General features: G+C 41.0%; 1 protein-coding gene across 1 annotated transcript; it reads right to left on the minus strand.

Annotated features, from left to right (window-relative positions):
• Positions 1–2,103: 2,103 nt before the first annotated feature.
• Positions 2,104–18,572, minus strand: LOC109075509 (transmembrane serine protease 6). The gene is made up of 18 exons (XM_042757589.1): positions 18,210–18,572; positions 17,940–18,069; positions 13,753–13,895; positions 13,404–13,471; positions 13,138–13,319; positions 12,985–13,026; positions 11,555–11,759; positions 11,338–11,474; positions 10,786–10,898; positions 9,842–9,951; positions 9,622–9,764; positions 7,350–7,448; positions 6,953–7,066; positions 4,771–4,887; positions 4,456–4,624; positions 4,117–4,388; positions 2,840–2,976; positions 2,104–2,757 (listed from the first exon to the last, which is right to left on the minus strand). Exons 1-18 carry the CDS (start codon positions 18,264–18,266, stop codon positions 2,596–2,598), a joined length of 2,400 nt encoding a protein of 799 aa, XP_042613523.1. The 5' UTR covers positions 18,267–18,572; the 3' UTR covers positions 2,104–2,595.
• Between the last annotated feature and the right edge of the window lie 468 nt (positions 18,573–19,040).

Here is a 19,040-nt window from a genome sequence, read left to right on the forward strand (position 1 = left end):
GCTGTTTTCTATGTGAATGTCTGTTAAAGTGTAATGTATTTCTGTGATGCGCAGCTGTATTTTCAGCATCATTACTCCAGTCTTCAGTGTCACATGATCTTCAGAAATCATTCTAATATGATGATTCGCTGCTCAAGAAACATTTCTGATTATTATCAATGTTGGAAACAATAGTGCTGCACAATATTTTTGTGGAAACTGTGATACGGCGGACTTTCAGGCGGAGCTGTAGTGGAGCGTGTGTCGAGTTTCAAGTTCCTTGGCATCCACATCTCTGATGACCTCACCTCCACCCTGGTCAAAAAGGAACAACAGCACCTTTACTTCTTACGGAGACTTAAGAAAGTTCACCTGAGTCCCAGGATCCGTGTGGAATTCTACCGCTGTACCATTGAGAGCATATTCACAAACTGCATCTCAGTGTGGTACAGCAATTGCTCAGCATCTGACCACAAAGCACTCCAGCGAGTGGTGAAAACTGCTCAACGGATCACCGGCACCCAGTTAACTTCCATTGAGAACATCTATCACAAGCGCTGCCTGGGCAGGGCAAGAAACATCATCAAGGATGCCTCTCACCCTAACCATGGACTTTTCACCCTCCTTCCATCCGGCAGGCGTTCTCTACGCTCTCGCACTAGCAGTACTTTACATACATGTATTTGCACTACTCATATTTTGCACAGACTGCACACTGTTCTAACCTGCACCTGCTCTCTTACTGCACTGGTCAAAGTACTTTACATACATGTATTTGCACTACTCATATTTTGCACAGACTGCACACTGTTCAAGCTATCACACTGTAAACTGTCTAAAGTTGTTACTGTACAAAGCACAGTACACTATTTCTATAAAAATATCATTGCACTACTGTTATTTTGCATAGAATACATTGTTTGACAATACTATTGCACACTCATCCAACTGTATTTATTACCACTGTTCTTACGTTGCTGCTGTTTTAAAGTGTATATAATCCTACATTGCTCTGTTCATAATGTACATATAATCCCTACATTACATTCCTATTTATATTCTGTATATACTCTGCTCAATACTGTATATAGCAACTCCACTGTACATTCTGTAAATCATAGCTTCACTTTGCACTTATATGTATATAAAACACTACATTCTTGCACTTCTGGTTAGATGCTTACTGCATTTCATTAGCTCTGTACTTGTACTCTGCATAATGACAATAAAGTTTAATCTAATCTAAATACATTTTATTTTTCAGGATTCACGGATGAATAGAAATAGCATTTTCTAGCATAGAAATAGAATAGAATAGCATTTATTTAAAAAAAAAAAAAATTTGGGGGGGGGGGGGGTAACAATTTAGAATACTGTTCCATCATTAATGAATAACTATACAAGAACAATCGAGTAATGCGATATCAGCACTCTAGTAACTAACAAGAAACTCTGATTAATGAATTAGTAAAAGTGCTTAGTAGAATGTGATTAGCTAATCAGTAAATACTATTTCTTCATACCCCCCCCAAGGACTACTAAGAACTACTGTACACAGGTTCCTAGTTAATATGAGTAATGCATAATTTATAATTAATTCTAAAGTGAAGGTCATGGTAACCCACTAGTAATGACCAAGTATTAGCAAATCCCTCAAAAGGAATTATTAATTATTTGGCTCAGTACTCTAAAGTGAATAACATGATAATTCTCTAGAAATGACTGAAATCATTGTAAGCTTTTTTTATTCATTACTAGTGGGTTACTGTGATGTAATCTTCACTTTAGAATTCTGATCTAAATAATTAGTCATTTTTTCAGAATGTAGTAACACATGAGTCATTACTATCAAAGACCTTACATATCTCTCAAATGTGTAATGATGTCAGTTAATATTAGAGAGTTATCACGCTTTTCACTTTAGAATACTCATCCAAATAATTAGTAGTTCTTTCAGATCTGCTAATAACTCATTTGTTCAGGTACAGTTATTCATTAACGATGGAACAGTATTCTAAAGTGTTACCGTTTTTGTAACAGTACACATCGTTCAGAAGTTTGGGGTTTGGTATGATGTGATACAAAAATTCAATATCACATTTGCATGCTGTCACTCATCTTACATCAGAGTTTCTGTACAAAGGCTTTATTTGTTCCAGCAAATATGAATTTGTAATGCTTATACATTCATTTCATTGCTTTCTGTTTGTCTGCTAGGTAAAGTACTGCTTTTCTACACCAATGAGAGAGCGTTTTATCAGTTCACATGCCCTACTTTACAGGAAAAGAACTCAAAATTGAAATAAAACTGCGTCATCATCGATTCTCCCGGCTGCTGTGACATTCTATAGAATTTCTTGCTTCAGTTTCCACAAAGAACGAAAGTCGTGCATGTTTGGATCGACATGAGTAAATGATGACAGGGGCTTCTGTGAACTGTCATCTTAAGACCTCTGCTACGAATCTGGACTATTTTTAGTCTAAATAATTACAAATAAAATCATGTCCTTTGAAGAGCAGCTAATCCAGTTGAATCATCAAACCACATTTCCCATGAAGCTTAGAGCACAGGGACCGGACGCTGGAGGTTTTTCCTTTCAATGGTCCCAGATGAGCTCAGGAGGAAACGAGGCGTTTGATCCAGCCGGAGAGTTTGGTGATACGCGTGTAAACCCCGTAATAATCGGGGCGTCCGCAGCCTCGGCCCCAGCTCACCACACCGGCCAGAAACCAGCGTCCAGACGGCTCCTGACACACCAGCGGCCCGCCAGAGTCGCCCTGACAGAGAAACACACACACGCGTGTAATCCAGCGGCTTACACGCACCATCAGGGTTACAGCATATGATCGAGATGGTCACCTGACAGGCGTCCTTCCCTCCGCTGCGATACCCGGCGCAGATCATTCTGGGCGTGATCATGTAACCATAGGAACGCACACAGGCGTCTTCACTGACCAATCGCACGTCTACTTTCTGCAGAACATCACTGACCGCTCCTAGATGACGGAGACAGAAAGATGGGGAGCTTTAAACCTCTAATCATGTCACGTGTCTGACAGTAGGAGGCCTTACATGCATTAAACTGAAACGTAGACTGCAGGATTTCTCCAATCATTTAATGCTCTTAAACTCCGCCCCTACACACGGAGAGCCACGCCCACATCTCAATATCCAGTCTATTCCATGTGAGTGTTTTTAAGAAGGTATTTTGAAGAATGCTGGTAACCAAACAGCTGGTGGTAGCCACTGATGTCCAGTGGAAGTCTGTTTGGCTACACTTCTTCTTCTTTTGTCTTCAGGAGAAGAAAGAAACTCACACATGTCTGGAACCACTTGAGGGTGAGTAAACGATGACAGGATTTTCATTTCTAAGTGGTTTGGAGTGCACACTTACTAGCTTGCGTTGTGCTATTCTTGTGTTTTATATTTGTTTCTACTGAGTTTAAGTTACCGTGAAGGAGAGTGGAATTGGGAGGAATGGCGTTTGGCGGTGGCGTGTGCATCCATCTGGTGCAGCGGTCTTGACTGGCAAAAGGCGGAGGATGCCGCCCGCCGATACCAACTAGAACTACATCATGGAAATGGAATTTATTTGATTTTTGATTGGTTTTCTTTTCACTTATTTCTTATTATTGATATTGTAAATTTACTTGTTGAGTTACAAGATGCTGATTAAGTGATCTCACCATTTGTCGTGTTAGTTGGGAGGTCAGTGCTGTTTTGTTCAGTTCTGTTTAGTTCCTCCTTATACTGAGTTAAACTTTGTTGTTGACCTTAGTTATTCCAGTCTAGCTAGGTTATTTATTGGATTGAGTTGATTTTTTTTTTTGTTGTTGTATTCTTTGTTTGTGATTTTTCTTTCTTTTTTTGGGGATAAAATAAATTCCTGTTTTTATGGAATCCTGTGTCCTTCCGCCTGTCTATCTGGCTCCCTTACAGTGAACTACCCCTTTAAGTTTTAGTACCAGTGTGTATTAACATGGTACCTGGCGTGTTAGTTTTGGACGTGTCTACACGTCACCACAGCTCATCCCTTCACGTCTGGATTCAGAACTATCCATTTTAAAAGTGTACAAGAACAGTGGCTACAGTGCGTCTCTGTTTAGATGCTGCAGGTGTTTATGGGATGCCGATACCTCCCTCCCGCAGCGCGCCCCATCCCGTCACCCAGCACAGCACGTCTGGCTCCAGCTGGTGCGTCTGCGGCGGCAGACAGACCGGATGAGCCAGAGTCCCTGACCACACGGGCCGCACCAGCCGCAGCAGAGCCACGTCATAGTCGTGCGTCTCGTCGTCATAGTAGTGATGCAGGTGGATGTGCGATACGCGGATAGCTTCCTCTGTCTGACTGTTGCCATAGAGATGCAGTTTACCCAGATAGACGGTCCACACGGATGGAGAGAAGAATCTGCAGACAGACACGCGTTCAGAGGGACAGATCGACCGCAGACAGACAGACAGATGCAGACGCTCACCTGTCGTCAGAGAAGCAGTGAGCCGCAGACACCACCCACTGGGCGGAGACTAACGCCCCCCCACATATGTGCCGCCCACTGATCTGCAAGCTGGCCTGCCATGGCCACTCCCCCTCCACTGCATCAGCCCCGCCCACCACACGACTGCTGAACGGCCTCAGTCCACAGTCTGCAGAGAGAACATGATCAGAACACACACACACACATGCGCACACACACATCCACACACACACACACACACTCACACACACACACACACACACACACACACACACACACACTCAAAAACACACACACACAATGCAATGCTCTTACTGCAGTATTTCTCATCAGATTCATCAGGACAGTCCGTGATAAAGTCACATTCTGGGTTTGGTTTCTTTAGACATGTTCCATCTCCACATACATACGTCCAGTCAGAACATGGTACACCTGAACACACACACACATGTTTATTTTGCTATCTAAAAAGGCACATTCCACAGACTTCTGTTTTTATATATATAGCTAGTTATAAATATATTTATACAACAGTTCGTTCTGGTTCTCAAATCTGATTGGTTGAGAACCGTGAGATATTGTACTGGTATCGCCACAGGAACGCCCCTTCCCCGTTTGTATCACTCCACTTCCAGTATTTCTAACAGCGAGTGTCATGACGGACGCCCAAATCCACCAAAATTTTACTGTTTTTGTGTCACAGAATGTAGTTTTAAAGAGTTTTTAGGTGAGAATGTACTCGTTTAGACTTCAACTGTACACGGTTTGTTAATAAAGATAAAGTCTATTTGAAAAGGTCAGCGCTCATGAACATGCGCTCTTTAATCTATTATTTGTTCCAGAGCAAATAGTTTCAGCTGAAGGCAAAATCTCATCACGTTATATTTTATGTAACTTTAATGCTGTATATTAGAGCATGCCTTTTATGAAGGCTGTTGTTGTTGTTTATTATTCAATAAATAATATTTTATAGACATAGCAATATTTAGTATTGGGAAACAGTGTGTGTGTTCATGATGGTGATTTTTGTGACTCTTTTACGAGTCAGCGTTTAAGACTTTTATATTGAAAGAGACTGAAACTGAAGTTATTTTTGTAAGCTTGTAAGACGCAGTTAACAAATGCAGTGAGCAGCGCTGTCATTGGAAATCACCCTTAACCGATGAAAGGATAGTACGACAAAGATATCGCTTTCCTCAGCGGACACTCAAACTCATGTTTTATTGTGAAGATGAGATTGAGCTGAATAATGAATGCTGTATCAGATGCAGGTAATCACACTCTCACTCCATCTCTCTCTCACAATACTCTACATAACTACTCTACAAGTAATACAATACATTTTAAATGAAGCAACTCAACATTCCTTCGTTACTAGATCTAAAGTGACGTTTTCGAATTAGTAACGGATCTTAAGCTCAGCTGTTAAACTGTCAAACTGAGATTTGAATATGTGGTGGAAGGAAGTAGTTCCAAACAAAAGGGTTTTTAAAGACACTCCGTTGTTGTTTTTATTATATATTTACACTCGTGCCGTCGAACTGTCGTATAAATGCAATATCACTCTCGTCCTCGAGCGATACCGGCTCTATATCAGCGGCTGTGACTGCCTCGTGCCTCTGGCCTAATCACAGCCGTGCTGATATAGAGCTGGTATCGCTCTCGTACTCCAGTGATATTGCTCAAGCAACATATTATATATATAACAGAAAATAGAATATATATATATATATATATATATATATATATATATATATATATATATATATATATCCAAGGGAGAAGTGGTTTAAATAAATCAAGTTGTGAGTCATGTTTTTTTTAATTATTATAAAATAGCTACAGTTGGGCTTTTTATGTAGCAATTATAGAAATCATTATACAAATGAGAGAAATTCAGGTCAAGAACCGAAAGCAAAATTAAAAGGAACAAAATAAATAATCATCTATATTTTGTGATAAGAATTTGAAGTCTATTTGCAGGACTTTTTTTTAATTGTTACTACAATGTAGAAATTCTATATAGAACATATCAAGTATTTCTACATAGTTTTAGCATTTTTGTACTGCATTAAATTCATGCTTATGTAAATACATAAATCGTTACATGAAAGTTATTCCACTGTTATAAAGTAACTGCAAGAGAATTTTAGGAATTAAATGTGTTGAATCATCAGGAAATAATGTCATCATGCAAAAACTCTTATTGAAACAGACTAAATTTTATGTAAAATATGATTTCTTTCTTTCGATTTTGAGGTAGAATATGAATATGATATTATTTGTTTCATCCATATATGAGTGTGTGTGTGAGAGAGAGATTGTACAGGTTTCACCTATATTGAGAGGAACAAATGTCAAAGAAAGCAGGTTTAAAACACACTAATATTTGTTTTATTTAATATCCTGATATGTGAGAGTTTCTGTGAGGGTCGGGGGGAGGAAATATCTTCAGCTCAGTACAGAAACAACACAAGTTGATGTTCGTGTGAAGTACCGTGAGTGCAGTTGTCCTCGTCGCTGCCCTCGATGCAGTCTGCATGCTGGTCGCACACTTTATAGTGATCGACACACTGACTGTCCTCTGAGCACTGGAACTGAGCGATACACACTGCACACACACACACACACACGGGGCTCATTCCTACACTTTTAGTTATGATTGCTGGAGCTCTTTCTTGTTTCAGTATGAAGGTTTTTCCATACGCAGCTTTTCTTTTGCTTTTTTATAATTTCAATGACTCATATACTGAGATATTCATGTCCCTCTGCCCACACACACTTCTGATCATATTTTTTCACTTCCTTTCTTTAGAATTCTGTAGAAAAATGTATTAAGTCATTAAATGTCATAAAGTTTTTTCAAGCATCATGCAGTGAAGATGGGGATTTACCGCAGTTCCTCTCGTCCAGTCCGTTGGGGCAGTCGCTGATACCATCACACGCCGGTACACAGAGACCGTTAATGTGACAGAGCACCTGACCGGGACACGCTGACCACACACACACACACACACACTCATGTGATGAGAATCAGAATGATCTTGACATTTACACAGCGGAGTTTCAGAACTCCAAACTAACTCAAAGAATGAAGTATTAAAGTGTGAATGATTAGTGGTGCTCACTATTGTTCTCTCTGACCTGCGGTTATATTTATAAATAAATACACACATATAACTCTATATATTTTTAAGATATATTTGCGAAAGTGTGGGAACCCATAGCAGAATCTGTAAAAATGTGAATAATTTTAACAAAATAAGAGGGATAATACAAAATGCATGTTATTTTTTATTTAGTACTGTCCTGAGTAAGATATGTTACATAAAAGATAAAATAGCTGAAATTATTAAAATAACCCCATTCAAAAGTTTGTGAACCCTTGGTTCTTAATACTGTGTGTGGTCACCTGATGATCCACGTCTGGTTTTTGTTTTGTGATGATTATTCATGAGTCTCTTGTTTGTCCAGCATCTTCTGCATATTTGAACCCTTTCCAGCAGTGACTGTGTGATTTTGAGATCCATCTTTTCACACTGAGGACAACTGAGGGACTCAAACACAACTATTAAAAAAGGTCCAAACATTCGCTGATGCTCCAGAAGGAGACACGATGCATTAAGAGCTGGGGGTGAAAACTTTTAAACAGGATAAATATTTGAAGAATTTTTCTTATTTTGTATATCTTTTTTTTTTAATTTATTTTGTACTGCCCTTCGGAACCAAAAGAAGATACTTGCATGTTTCCCGGAAGACAAATTAAGTACAATTGACCTTGATCTTCAAATTCCAAAAGTTTTCACCCCCAGCTCTTAATGCATCGTGTCTCCTTCTGGAGCATCAGCGAATGTTTGGACCTTTTTTAATAGTTGTGTTTGAGTCCCTCAGTTGTCCTCAGTGTGAAAAGATGGATCTCAAAATCACACAGTCACTGCTGGAAAGGGTTCGAATATGCAGAAGATGCTGGAGAACTGAAGAATCTGCAGGAGCTGGAGGATTTTCTGAGTTTAACTGTTCAGTTTAACTGTTCAGAACAAACAAGAGACTCATGAACAACATCACAAAACAAAAACCAGTCGTGGATCATCAGGTAACCACACACAGTATTAAGAACCAAGGGTTCACAAACTTTTGAATGGGGTTATTTTAATCATTTCAGAATTTTTTTTGTCTTGGTGACTATATGTAAACATCTTTTATGTAAAATATCTTAGTACAGTACTAAATAAAAAATAACATGCATTTTGTATTATCCCTCTTATTTTGTTAAAATTATTCACATTTTCACAGATTCTGCAAGGGGTTCCCACACTCTTGCATGCACTGTATATAGATATCTGGATGTGTTTAAGAGGTTGCCACTAAGCATGAAAGTTGCAACCAAAATAAATGTTTAACTGTTGGCAAATTAATGAGAAACAATGTCTTTTCTTAAACCTACTTAGGCTGTTCTATAGAAATAAAAATAGTCGTTTTTGAAAATATCTACTGAAAAGAAGTCAATCAAGCAAGCAAAAGCATTTCCACACTGAAACAGACTGTTGTAATCATTGTGGATGAGCTGTGTTAAACATATACCGCTCCGTCACAGCCAGGGTTGCCAGGTTTTCACAACAAAACCTGCCCAATTGCTTCTCAAAACTAGCCCAATCGCGTTACGAGGGGGGTCACCAGTAAAAATCACGTCCTAAGGGGGAAAATATGTTTTTTGGCGAGGTCCCCCTGGTAAAATTAGCATTTCAGGGGCAAAATATCACGTTTTTGGAGTCGCTTCAACCTGCGGACATGCAAAACAACCCGCGGCAGCAGTGTTAAAGTATCCCAATTCCTCAGGAAAACCGCAGACTTGGCAACACTTGTCACAGCGCTTGCCATCTCGAGTATCAAAACATCCCACATGCTGTAAAGGAGGCGTGCCTACGGTGCAATGAATCAGCCAATCACAGCAGTGGGCGTTAACTTACGTTTCTGCGAGAGGAAACACACCTTGAAACTGAGTGGATGAAAAATAACTAATATTTTGCATTTCTTTGTCCAAATACAGTATAAACTAACCTCACAAAAAACAAAATAATAATCTGAAACTGCATTTCATGGCCCCTGTAAACATGTACTAAGAAAGTTAAATGCAGACAGTTTAATGAGACGCAGAGGTGTACTAACGATCGGACTGGTTAAAGATGCTGTAGTGAACCTGCAGGCCCGGGCCGGTGAGGGACACCTCAGAGGTCATGGACACAGTGACGGTGCTGGACAGCAGGTGGATCCGCTCAGCGTACGGCTGTAAGCCTCGGACGCCGCACAGCCTGCGCACAAACACACCGGCGTCACACACGGACACACACACGCTGCTGACCGCGCTGATGAGGTCTGAAGGGCTGACCTGCGGCTCTGGATGCTCCATCTGCCCTGTGTGCACGTCTGACTGTAAGCGGCACGGTTCAGCTCGTACCCCTCAAAGAACAGAGTCAGGCCGAACTCCACCGACGGCACCTGATCGCACAGATACAGACACAGTCAGCGGATGTGAAACACTGCGTCGATTCAGTAACAGCTCATGCATATTAAAAACAACTGGAAAAGCGTCATATGACCTCAGGAGACCTGGAATATAGTGCACGAGTCAAATTAATTTAATGTGCTTTTGTGTACTTTGGAAAGCTTGAAGCTTCGGTCTACCTTCACTGCACTGTAAATCATTTTTCAATGTTTTAAATTTGTAATATGAGTATGTTTTCCAAGAATATAATACTTCAGTCTTTCCACTTCAAAATTTCATATTTAATTCAATGTTGCTTGCTGCTTCTTTGTAATGATTTGTGAAATGTACAAGGAATTTCTGAGTGAAAATCATTTTATACACCAACTGGCGCTGCTAGAGACATGCTCTACTGTTTGAGCTACAGGAAAACTACATTTCAGCCCTTTAAGAAAATGAATAGTGTCAGTTCTGATTTCATGTCGACTTTAAAGAGTGTAAGTCCAGTTATAAGGATAGTTCACCCAAAAATGAAAATGAACCCATGATTTATTATTGGCTCTTTCGAGCTTTATAATGGCAGTCAATGGAGGTCAAGAATTCCACACGCCTTTATTAACCCCAAGAGCCATGTGGAGCACTTTTTATGATGGGTGGACGCAGTTTTTTGGGTTTCAAAATCTCAACACCCATTCACTTCCATTATAAAGCTTGGAAGAGCCAGGACATATTTTAATAAAACTCAAAAGAAAGTCATGTACAGCTAGGATGGCTTGAGGGTGAGTACATTTTCATTTTTGGGTGAATGATCCCATTAAATGCACTCAGTTGTCTGATGAGAGTCTTACGGTGAAGATCCAGGTGCAGTTGGTGTCGGGGGGGTAATAACTGGGGTAGAAGGGTGTCTGTAAAATGCCCTGGACGCCGTCTGTCGTCTCTAACACAACACTGTAGGAACAATCTGTAACACAAAAACACAAAACCTCAGGATCGCTTAACCACCTCCAGACAAAAGAATTACAGTGATTGAATGAAATCTCTATTCAATCTGCATCAATTCCACACTGTAAGAAACATATCTGTAGAATAGTGGAAATTGAACAGGTGTACAGACATTTCCTTTAACCCTAAAACACAACAAAATGCAATGCAAAATACAGATGAAACACCTGCAAAAACTGAAGTATTACGGAAAATATGAACTATATACATATATATATATATATATATATATATATATATATATATATATATATATATATATATATATATATATATATATATATATATATATATATATATATATATATATATATAATACTAAATAAAACTATTAAAATATAAAAAAAAAAATTGAAAAATAACAAAAATGCAGAAATATTTTATTAGTGATGGTTTACCCTGGTCCGGCCAGGCTCGTGCGCTCAGTGAAAACGGATCCTTGTAACTGTACAGACCCTGTTTCCAAACCACCGTCATCCAGTCAGCAGACGACAGCAGCTGCACCGTCTGTTCATACCGACTGCAGCCGTACAGACTGAGAGAGAGACAGTCACATGATCAGAATCTGTGCGTCTGACACTCATGATCAGAACCAGAGATGAGTACGAGTCTCACGAGGTGATGAGACGAGAGTCTGCCGGCGTGACCGAGTCGTAGATGATCAGACGATCACGACACTCGCTCAGGAGCCACTCCACCCTGAGCTCCAGCCGGGAGCCCGCAGGGGCCCTCAGGTGCCACAGACACGACGAGCGCTGCATGTTCGGCCCCTCCAGAACCACCGGCTCCGCCGAGACCAGAGACGTGTAGCGATAGCAGTCTGTGAGGAGACATCAGGAGAAATAACCCTCCGGACAGACGAGTCTCCAGATGTTCGGGTGCACAGTCAAAATATTACCACTGGTAAACCACGGCACGATTAGTTAGGGTTAACTAACTCCTATATTTGCTAGAGGAATAGTTCATCCAAAAATGAAAATGTGCTGAAAATGTGCTCACCTTCAGATCATCTGAGATCAGGATGAGTTTGTTTCTTCATCAGGTTTGTAGAAATGTAGCACTGCATCAGTGTCTCATCATCAATGGATGCTCTGCAGTGAATGGGTGCCGTCAGAATGAGAGTCCAAACAGCTGATAAAAACATCACAATAATCCACAAGTAATCCACAGCACTCCAGTCCATCAGTTAACATCTGGAGAAGACAAAAGATGAAACACATCCAGCATTAAGACGTTTTTAACTCAAATACATAGAGTTCATAATCCATAATAACACTTCCTCCAGTGAAAAAGTGCATCTGCTGTTGTCTCTTACATCAAAATCCAGACACATATTAGTTTAGAGCTGTTTAAACGCTGCTTGATCTGTGCAGATTTCTCTCCTGATTCACACCAGAACACTTTTTCACTGGAGGAAGTGTTATTATGGATTATAGACTCTATGTATTTGAGTTAAAAGCGTCTTAATGCTGGATTTGTTTCATCTTTTTTCTTCTCCAGATGTTAACTGATGGACAGGAGTGCTGTGGATTACTTGTGGATTATTGTGATGTTTTTATCAGCTGTTTAGACTCTCATTCTGACGGCACCCATTCACTGCAGAGCATCCATTGCTGAGACACTGATGCAGTGCTACATTTCTACAAATCTGTTCCTATGAACATACAAACTGGTGTTTTGGTGGTTTTTACTGGATGTATAAAGCCAAACTACTTAACAGAAAATAACATTAACTATCAACATCAACCACAAACCAACACAATCCTGACTGTCTTCATCTTCAGCATTACATATATTTATTTGACAGTTCAAAGCCAACAGATCAATGCTCTGAATGTAAAGTGTGATTGTTATCTTTCTTTGCAGTAAATGACACCTGAAGTGAATTTAGTGATCTAATAAACGATTTTCAAATGTGATTTAATACTGTTTGATGCCACTTTATTATTTCAAAACTGATATAAAAGATGTGATCAAAATGCATTAAAACCTTTGAATTATTGATTATCACACTGAAAAAAAGAAAAAGAAAATCAAAATCATACCAAATGTAGCTTGAAAAAGATCTATAACTTTGGGGTTGGTTTCTGGAAAGTAAAAAACACAAAGCAGTAAAATCATTTGAACAAAAACACAACAGAAGTCATCAAACGTGTGTCTGACAGTGAAGTGGACACGAGTGCGTCTGATGGTGTTACCGGTGAAGCTGAGCGAGGGCAGAAGCAGATGGAAACCCTCATATCTGCTGATCTGCTGAGCGTCGCTGAAGCGCTGCAGTTCTCTGAACACGCTCTCGTTCAGACGCTGGACGCTCACCGTCTCCACACGACTGCTAGGAACCGACAGACGCAGCCAGAGATGAGCCACAACACTGCCGTTCCTACAGGAACACCAGAGGAACAGGTGAGGATGCTGCAGATCTCCGCTCATGAAACACAGACGCACGGACACCAATGCTCCTCACCCGAACGCAAACACTGCGCTGGAGTTGAAGTATCTGGACAGGTCTGTGGACTTCAGCAGCTTCTCCATCTGTCAGAGAGAGATCGATTCATGAAAATGAACCACGTTCTGTGTGCATCTGTGCATTCAAACACACCAGAAGCAGTTCTCTGGATTCCTCTCTATAAGATCATCCAGACCAGGGCTGTTAGATTTGTCTATTATGACATGATAACTGTGTTTTAGTGTAAAACAGCTATAGTTAGAGTATAGTATCGGTGGCGTGCTAGCTTGACCAGACTAAACCGTGCTGGTTTTCCAGCTGTGTTCTGCTGGTTTGATCAGAGGAGGACTGTGATGTTCAGACTCACCATGTTCTGCACAGACGCAGCCGCCGCTCTGAACTCTGGGCTCTCGTGGCTCGACAGACTCACCGAGAAGTTCTTATTCAGTATGGAAACACTGGCTGTGTACTGCTGGACCAGCCGCGGCTCCAGAACCCACACCCTGTACTCTACACACACACACACTTCAATGTAGATTCATATTTAATCACTGTTATGCCATCACTTCAGTTAGAAACATGGGCCTGTACATAATTCATATGGTTGTATAGTGTAAATCAGCAGGATCTCTCTGACTGGGATTCTGTTATTCAAAAAAACATTTCGCTGTCATTCGCTGACTGCACTAATTGTTCATATTTTATGTTTGTTATTTAGTATTTTACATTTACTTTTAGTCATTTAGCAGATGCTTTTATCCAAAGCGACTTACAAATGAGGACAATGGAAGCAATCAAAATCAACAAAAGAGCAATGATATACAAGTGCTATAACAAGTCTCAGTTAGCTTAAACACAGTACACGTAGCAAGGGCTTTTAAATAATATAATAAATAAAAAGAAAACAGATAAAACAGAAAAAGAATAGAGCAAGCTAGTGTTAGAGGTCTTTTTTTGCTTTTGTTAATTGTATAATAAATGAAAAAGAAAACAGATAAAATACAAAAAGATTAGAAAGCTAGTTATATATATATATATATATATATATATATATATATATATATATATATATATATATATATATAAAGAATAGAATTAGAAAGAATATTGAGTGCTAAAGTTAGTGGGTCAAATAAAGATGGAAGAGATGTGTTTTAAGCCGATTCTTGAAGATGGCTAAGGACTCAGCTGCTGGGATTGAGTAGAGCAGGTAATTCCACCAGGAGGGAACATTTAATTTAAAGGTCTGTATTCTTTCCGGCTCATTAAAAATTAATCTTGCTATGAGGTTTGATAAAACTGGCTGGAAGACCTGCCAAGAGAGCGTTGCAATAGTCTAGCCTGGACAGAACAAGAGCTTGAACAAGGAGCTGTGCAGCATGTTCTGAAAGAAAGGGCCTGATCTTCTTGGTGTTGAATAAAGCAAATCTGCAGGACTGGACAGTTTTAGCAATGTGGTCTGAGAAAGTTAGCTGATCATCAATCATAACTCCAAGGTTTCTGGCTGTTTTTGAAGGAGTTATGGTTGATGTGTCTAACTTGATGGTGAAATTGTGATAAAATGATGGGTTTGCTGGAACCACAAGCAGTTCTGTCTTGGCAAGGTTGAGTTGAAGGTGATGGTCCTTCATCCAGCAAGAAATGTCTGTTAGACAAGCTGAGATACGAGCAGCTACCGTCGGATCATCAGGATGGACTGAGAGGTAGAGTTGAGTGTCATCAGCATAGCAGTGATATGAAAAGCCATGTTTCTGAATGACAGAACCTAATGATGCCATGTAGACAGAGAAGAGAAGTGGTCCAAGAACAGAGCCCTGAGGCACCCCAGTAGTTAGATGTTGCAACTTGGACAGCTCACCTCTCCAAGATCCTTTGAAGGACCTATCTGTTAGGTAAGACTCAAACCACTGGAGTGCGGTTCCTGAGATGCCCTTTGCCAGTAGGGTTGACAGGAGGCAGCTGTGGCCTAATGGTTAGAGAATTGGACTTGTAACCAGAAGGTCGCAGGTTCGAGTCTCGGTGCTGGAAGGAGTTGTCGGTGGGAGGGAGTAAATAAACAGTGCTCTCTTCCACCCTCAATACCCATGGCTGAAGTGTGTGTGCACTTCTCACTTGTTTGGGTTAAATGCAGAGCACCAATTCCGAGTATGGGTTACCATACTTGGCAAATGTCACGACTTTCAGGATCTGGTGGTTAACCGTGTCAAAAGCAGTGGACAGATCAAGCAAGATAAGTATTGAAGATTACTCTGATGGGACTCTTGCCAGTCTTAGGGCTTCAACAACTGAGAGCAAGGCAGTCTCAGTTGAATGTCCACTTCTGAAGCCAGATTGGTTGCTGTCAAGGAGGTTGTTCTGTGTGAGAAAGGTAGAGACTTGGTTGAACACAGCTTGTTCAAGTGTTTTTGCAATGAAATGAAGAAGGGAAACTGGTCTGTAGTTCTCTAAAAGAGATGGGTTGAGGGTGGGTTTCTTAAGTAGTGGAGTTATGCGAGTCTGTCTAAATGCTGAGGGAAAAACACCAGTGTGGAGGGATGTGTTAATGATGTGAGTGAGTGCAGGAGAAATGGCTTGAAGGAGATGAGATGGAATAGGATCAAGCGGACAAGTAGTAGGATGATTAGAAAGGATGAGTTTGGAGACTTCTGCCTCAGAGAGTGAAGAGAAGGATGTGAATAAGTGTATGTTTGCAGTTGAGATGTGCTTGATGGATTGTGGTGTGGAAAACTGTGCACTGATGGTTTTAATTTTATTAATGAAAAACGTGGCAAAGTCGTCAGCTATTAGAGTTGATCCAGAAGGGGGAGGAGGAGGACAAAGGAGCGAGTTAAATGTTTTAAAGAGCATGCGAGAGTTAGACGAATTGTTAATTTTGTGATGGTAGTATGTCCTTTTAGCAGTGGAGACATTAGCAGAGAAGGAAGAGAGGAGTGACTGATACACATTAAGGTCAGTAATATTTTTGGATTTGCGCCACACTTTCAGCAGCTCTAGCCTTAGAACGATTTTCACGTAGAACATCAGATAACGAAGGGGTGGTACGGGCTGGCCTGGAAGACAAGGGGCAAACAGTGTCTAAACAAGACGTAAGAGTGGAGCAGAAAGTATCAGTAGCACTGTTAGCATCAAAAGATGCTAACAGTTTAGGGGAAGGAAGCGAAGATGAAACCATAGCAGATAGCCGGGAGGGTGAGAGTGAGCGTAGGTAACGTCGAAAGATGACATGTGGAGGGGTAAGTGATGTGTCAGGAACCATGTTGAGGTTAAGAGTGAGGAGGAAGTGATCTGAGGTGTGCAGTGGAGTAACCAGTACATGATCAGTGGAGCAGTGTCGTGTGTAAATAAGGTCCAGTTGGTTGCCTGATTTGTGAGTAGCAGTAGTTGACACTCGGTTGAGATCAAAAAGAGGCAAGCAGAGTGTGGAAGTCAGCAGATAGAGGTTTATCTAGGTGGATGTTGAAATCTCCAAGCATAACTAGGGGAGTACCATCCTTAGGAAAGGTTGAGAGCACCACATCTAATTCATCCAAAAAGTGACCTAGTGGTCATGGGGGTCGATAGACAACTACAAAATGTATTTTGAGAGGGTAGGTAACAGCAACGGAATGAGATTCAAAGGAACTGTTGATACCCAAAGATGGTAAAGGATTAAATTTCCAATCATTAGAGATGAGCAGACCAGTACCTCCACCTCTTCCAGTCAAACGGGGGGAGTGGGAAAATGAGAAATTATTGGAGAGTGCTGCAGGTGTAGCAGTGTCCTCTGGTTTGAACCAGGTCTCTGTCAGGGCCATGAGATTTAGCTTTGAATGACTTATAATAGAAGTAATGAAATCGGCTTTGTTTACAGCATACTGGAAATTCCAGAGACCAATAGAAAAAGAAAGTAGTGTATTAGCAGATATAGGCAGAGTGCGCAGGTTGTTAGGATCGCGCTGTCTACAGTGTGTGATGTGTGGTTTGCGAGTGGTAGTGATAGTAGGGATCTGGAAACACATAGTAAGAATTGGTTATAAAAACTAAAACAGAAGTGAAACAGTAATGATGTGTGTGTGTGTGTGGGTGGGTGGGTGTATTTGTGTGTGTGTGTGTGTGTGTGTGTGTGTGTGTGGGTAGGTGGGTGTGTGTGTGTGTGGGTGTGTTTGTGTGTGTGTGTGTGTGTGTGGGTAGGTGGGTGTGTTTGTGTGTGTGTTTGTGTGTGTGTGTGTGTGTGTGTGTAGGTGGGTGTGTTTGTGTGTGTGTGTGTGTGTGTGTGTGTGTAGGTGGGTGTGTTTGTGTGTGTGTGTGTGTGTGTGTGTTTGTGTGGGGGGGTAGGTGGGTGGGTGTGTGTGTGTGTGTGTGTGTGTGTGTGTGGGTGTGTGTGTGTGTGTGTGTGTGTGTGTGTGTGTGTGTGTGTGTGTGTGTGTAAGTGGGTGTGTTTGTTTGTGTGTGGGTAGGTGGGTGTGTGTGTGTGTGTTTGTGTCATCTTCTCCCATCTTCTATAATCCACTACTAACTAGTTTTCAGGTTAGCTATATTGACACTTGATGAACGCATGTGTGACTCTTTCCTCACCTAGAAAGTACCAGATAAGACATGAAGATCCTGCCAAGATGAGGATGATGATGGTGAAGATGAGGCCAATCGGCCATTTCGGGAAGCTCGTCCTCCTTTTTTGGGTTTGATCCGGATCTGCGCGAGGAATCTGTGGATAAACAGATAAACACAGGAATACTGAGAGAAAGATCTCTCTCAGGTGCTGTTGTGCAGCGGTAATGTTTGATTAAACTCTCTCTCTCTCTCCCTCTCTCTCTCTCTCTCTCTCTCTCTCTCTCTCTCTCTCACAGTGTCGCTGGCTCGCTCTCGATTCGGATCCGATCTGATTCCGTTCCCGAGCTCCATCACGAACCGGACCGTTATCTCGCGCTCATCTTCGGCTCCGTGAACAGACTCTCGGTCCCGATTCTGGTGGTTCTCATTAGCAGGACTCACACATGCTCGGCTCTTGACATGTTCTGAGGGAGTCGCAGTGTTTGTCGGTCCAAAGTTCACAGCGGATCAATAATCGGCTGCTCTGAGGACAGTCCACGGCAGCCGCAGCTTTCATTTAAATGCGAGATTGTGTGAGCATGTGAATAACGGGTCTCTTAACAACAGTCAACGCCCAGCAACGCGCGCTCACCTGCGCGACGCCCGTGACGTCACGGAGCGGGGTCTCACCTGTGCGCGCGCGATGCTCCTCTGGGACTCACTTCCCTTTTACGTATTTTCTTGGACAGAAGTAAACTCTTGGAACAATCATGTGCTCGAGTGATACTTCAGTTCATGCACTTTAATGCCTTAGCTGTTCATTGTAATTTTACACTTTTGCTTAATAAGCATCTATGACTATGTGTGTATTTTTCCATTACAAATCAGCACTTTTATCCTTTGCTAGTGTACAATGGGACATTGGTCTAATCATGTGGTTCAAACAGTTCCATGAAACTGTAAATTTATTTAATTTAAAACTCATTCATTTATTGTCACCAATTACCCATATTAAACATGTGAAAAAAAAGACATTTCAAAGGAAAGCATTTTTCAGCCAAAAAAGCTTCTTCTACTGGTCCACTTCTTCAAGCCATTTCTGGGGTTCTTATTAAAAAATATATATATATAATAATAATAATCAAC

The sequence above is a fragment of the Cyprinus carpio genome, chromosome A6 (assembly GCF_018340385.1).
Source record: "Cyprinus carpio isolate SPL01 chromosome A6, ASM1834038v1, whole genome shotgun sequence".
Lineage (NCBI taxonomy): Eukaryota > Metazoa > Chordata > Actinopteri > Cypriniformes > Cyprinidae > Cyprinus > Cyprinus carpio.

Coding starts and splice junctions, on each gene's coding strand:
- LOC109075509 (XM_042757589.1), bottom strand. CDS start 18,266: ATGGAGCTCGGGAACGGAATCAGATCGGATCCGAATCGAGAGCGAGCC. Junction 11,760..12,984: donor TCTTTTTCAAGCTACATTTG/GTATGATTTTGA, acceptor GTCTCCTCACAG/ACTGCTATCGCTACACGTCT. Junction 2,758..2,839: donor GAGGGAAGGACGCCTGTCAG/GTGACCATCTCG, acceptor TTTCTCTGTCAG/GGCGACTCTGGCGGGCCGCT.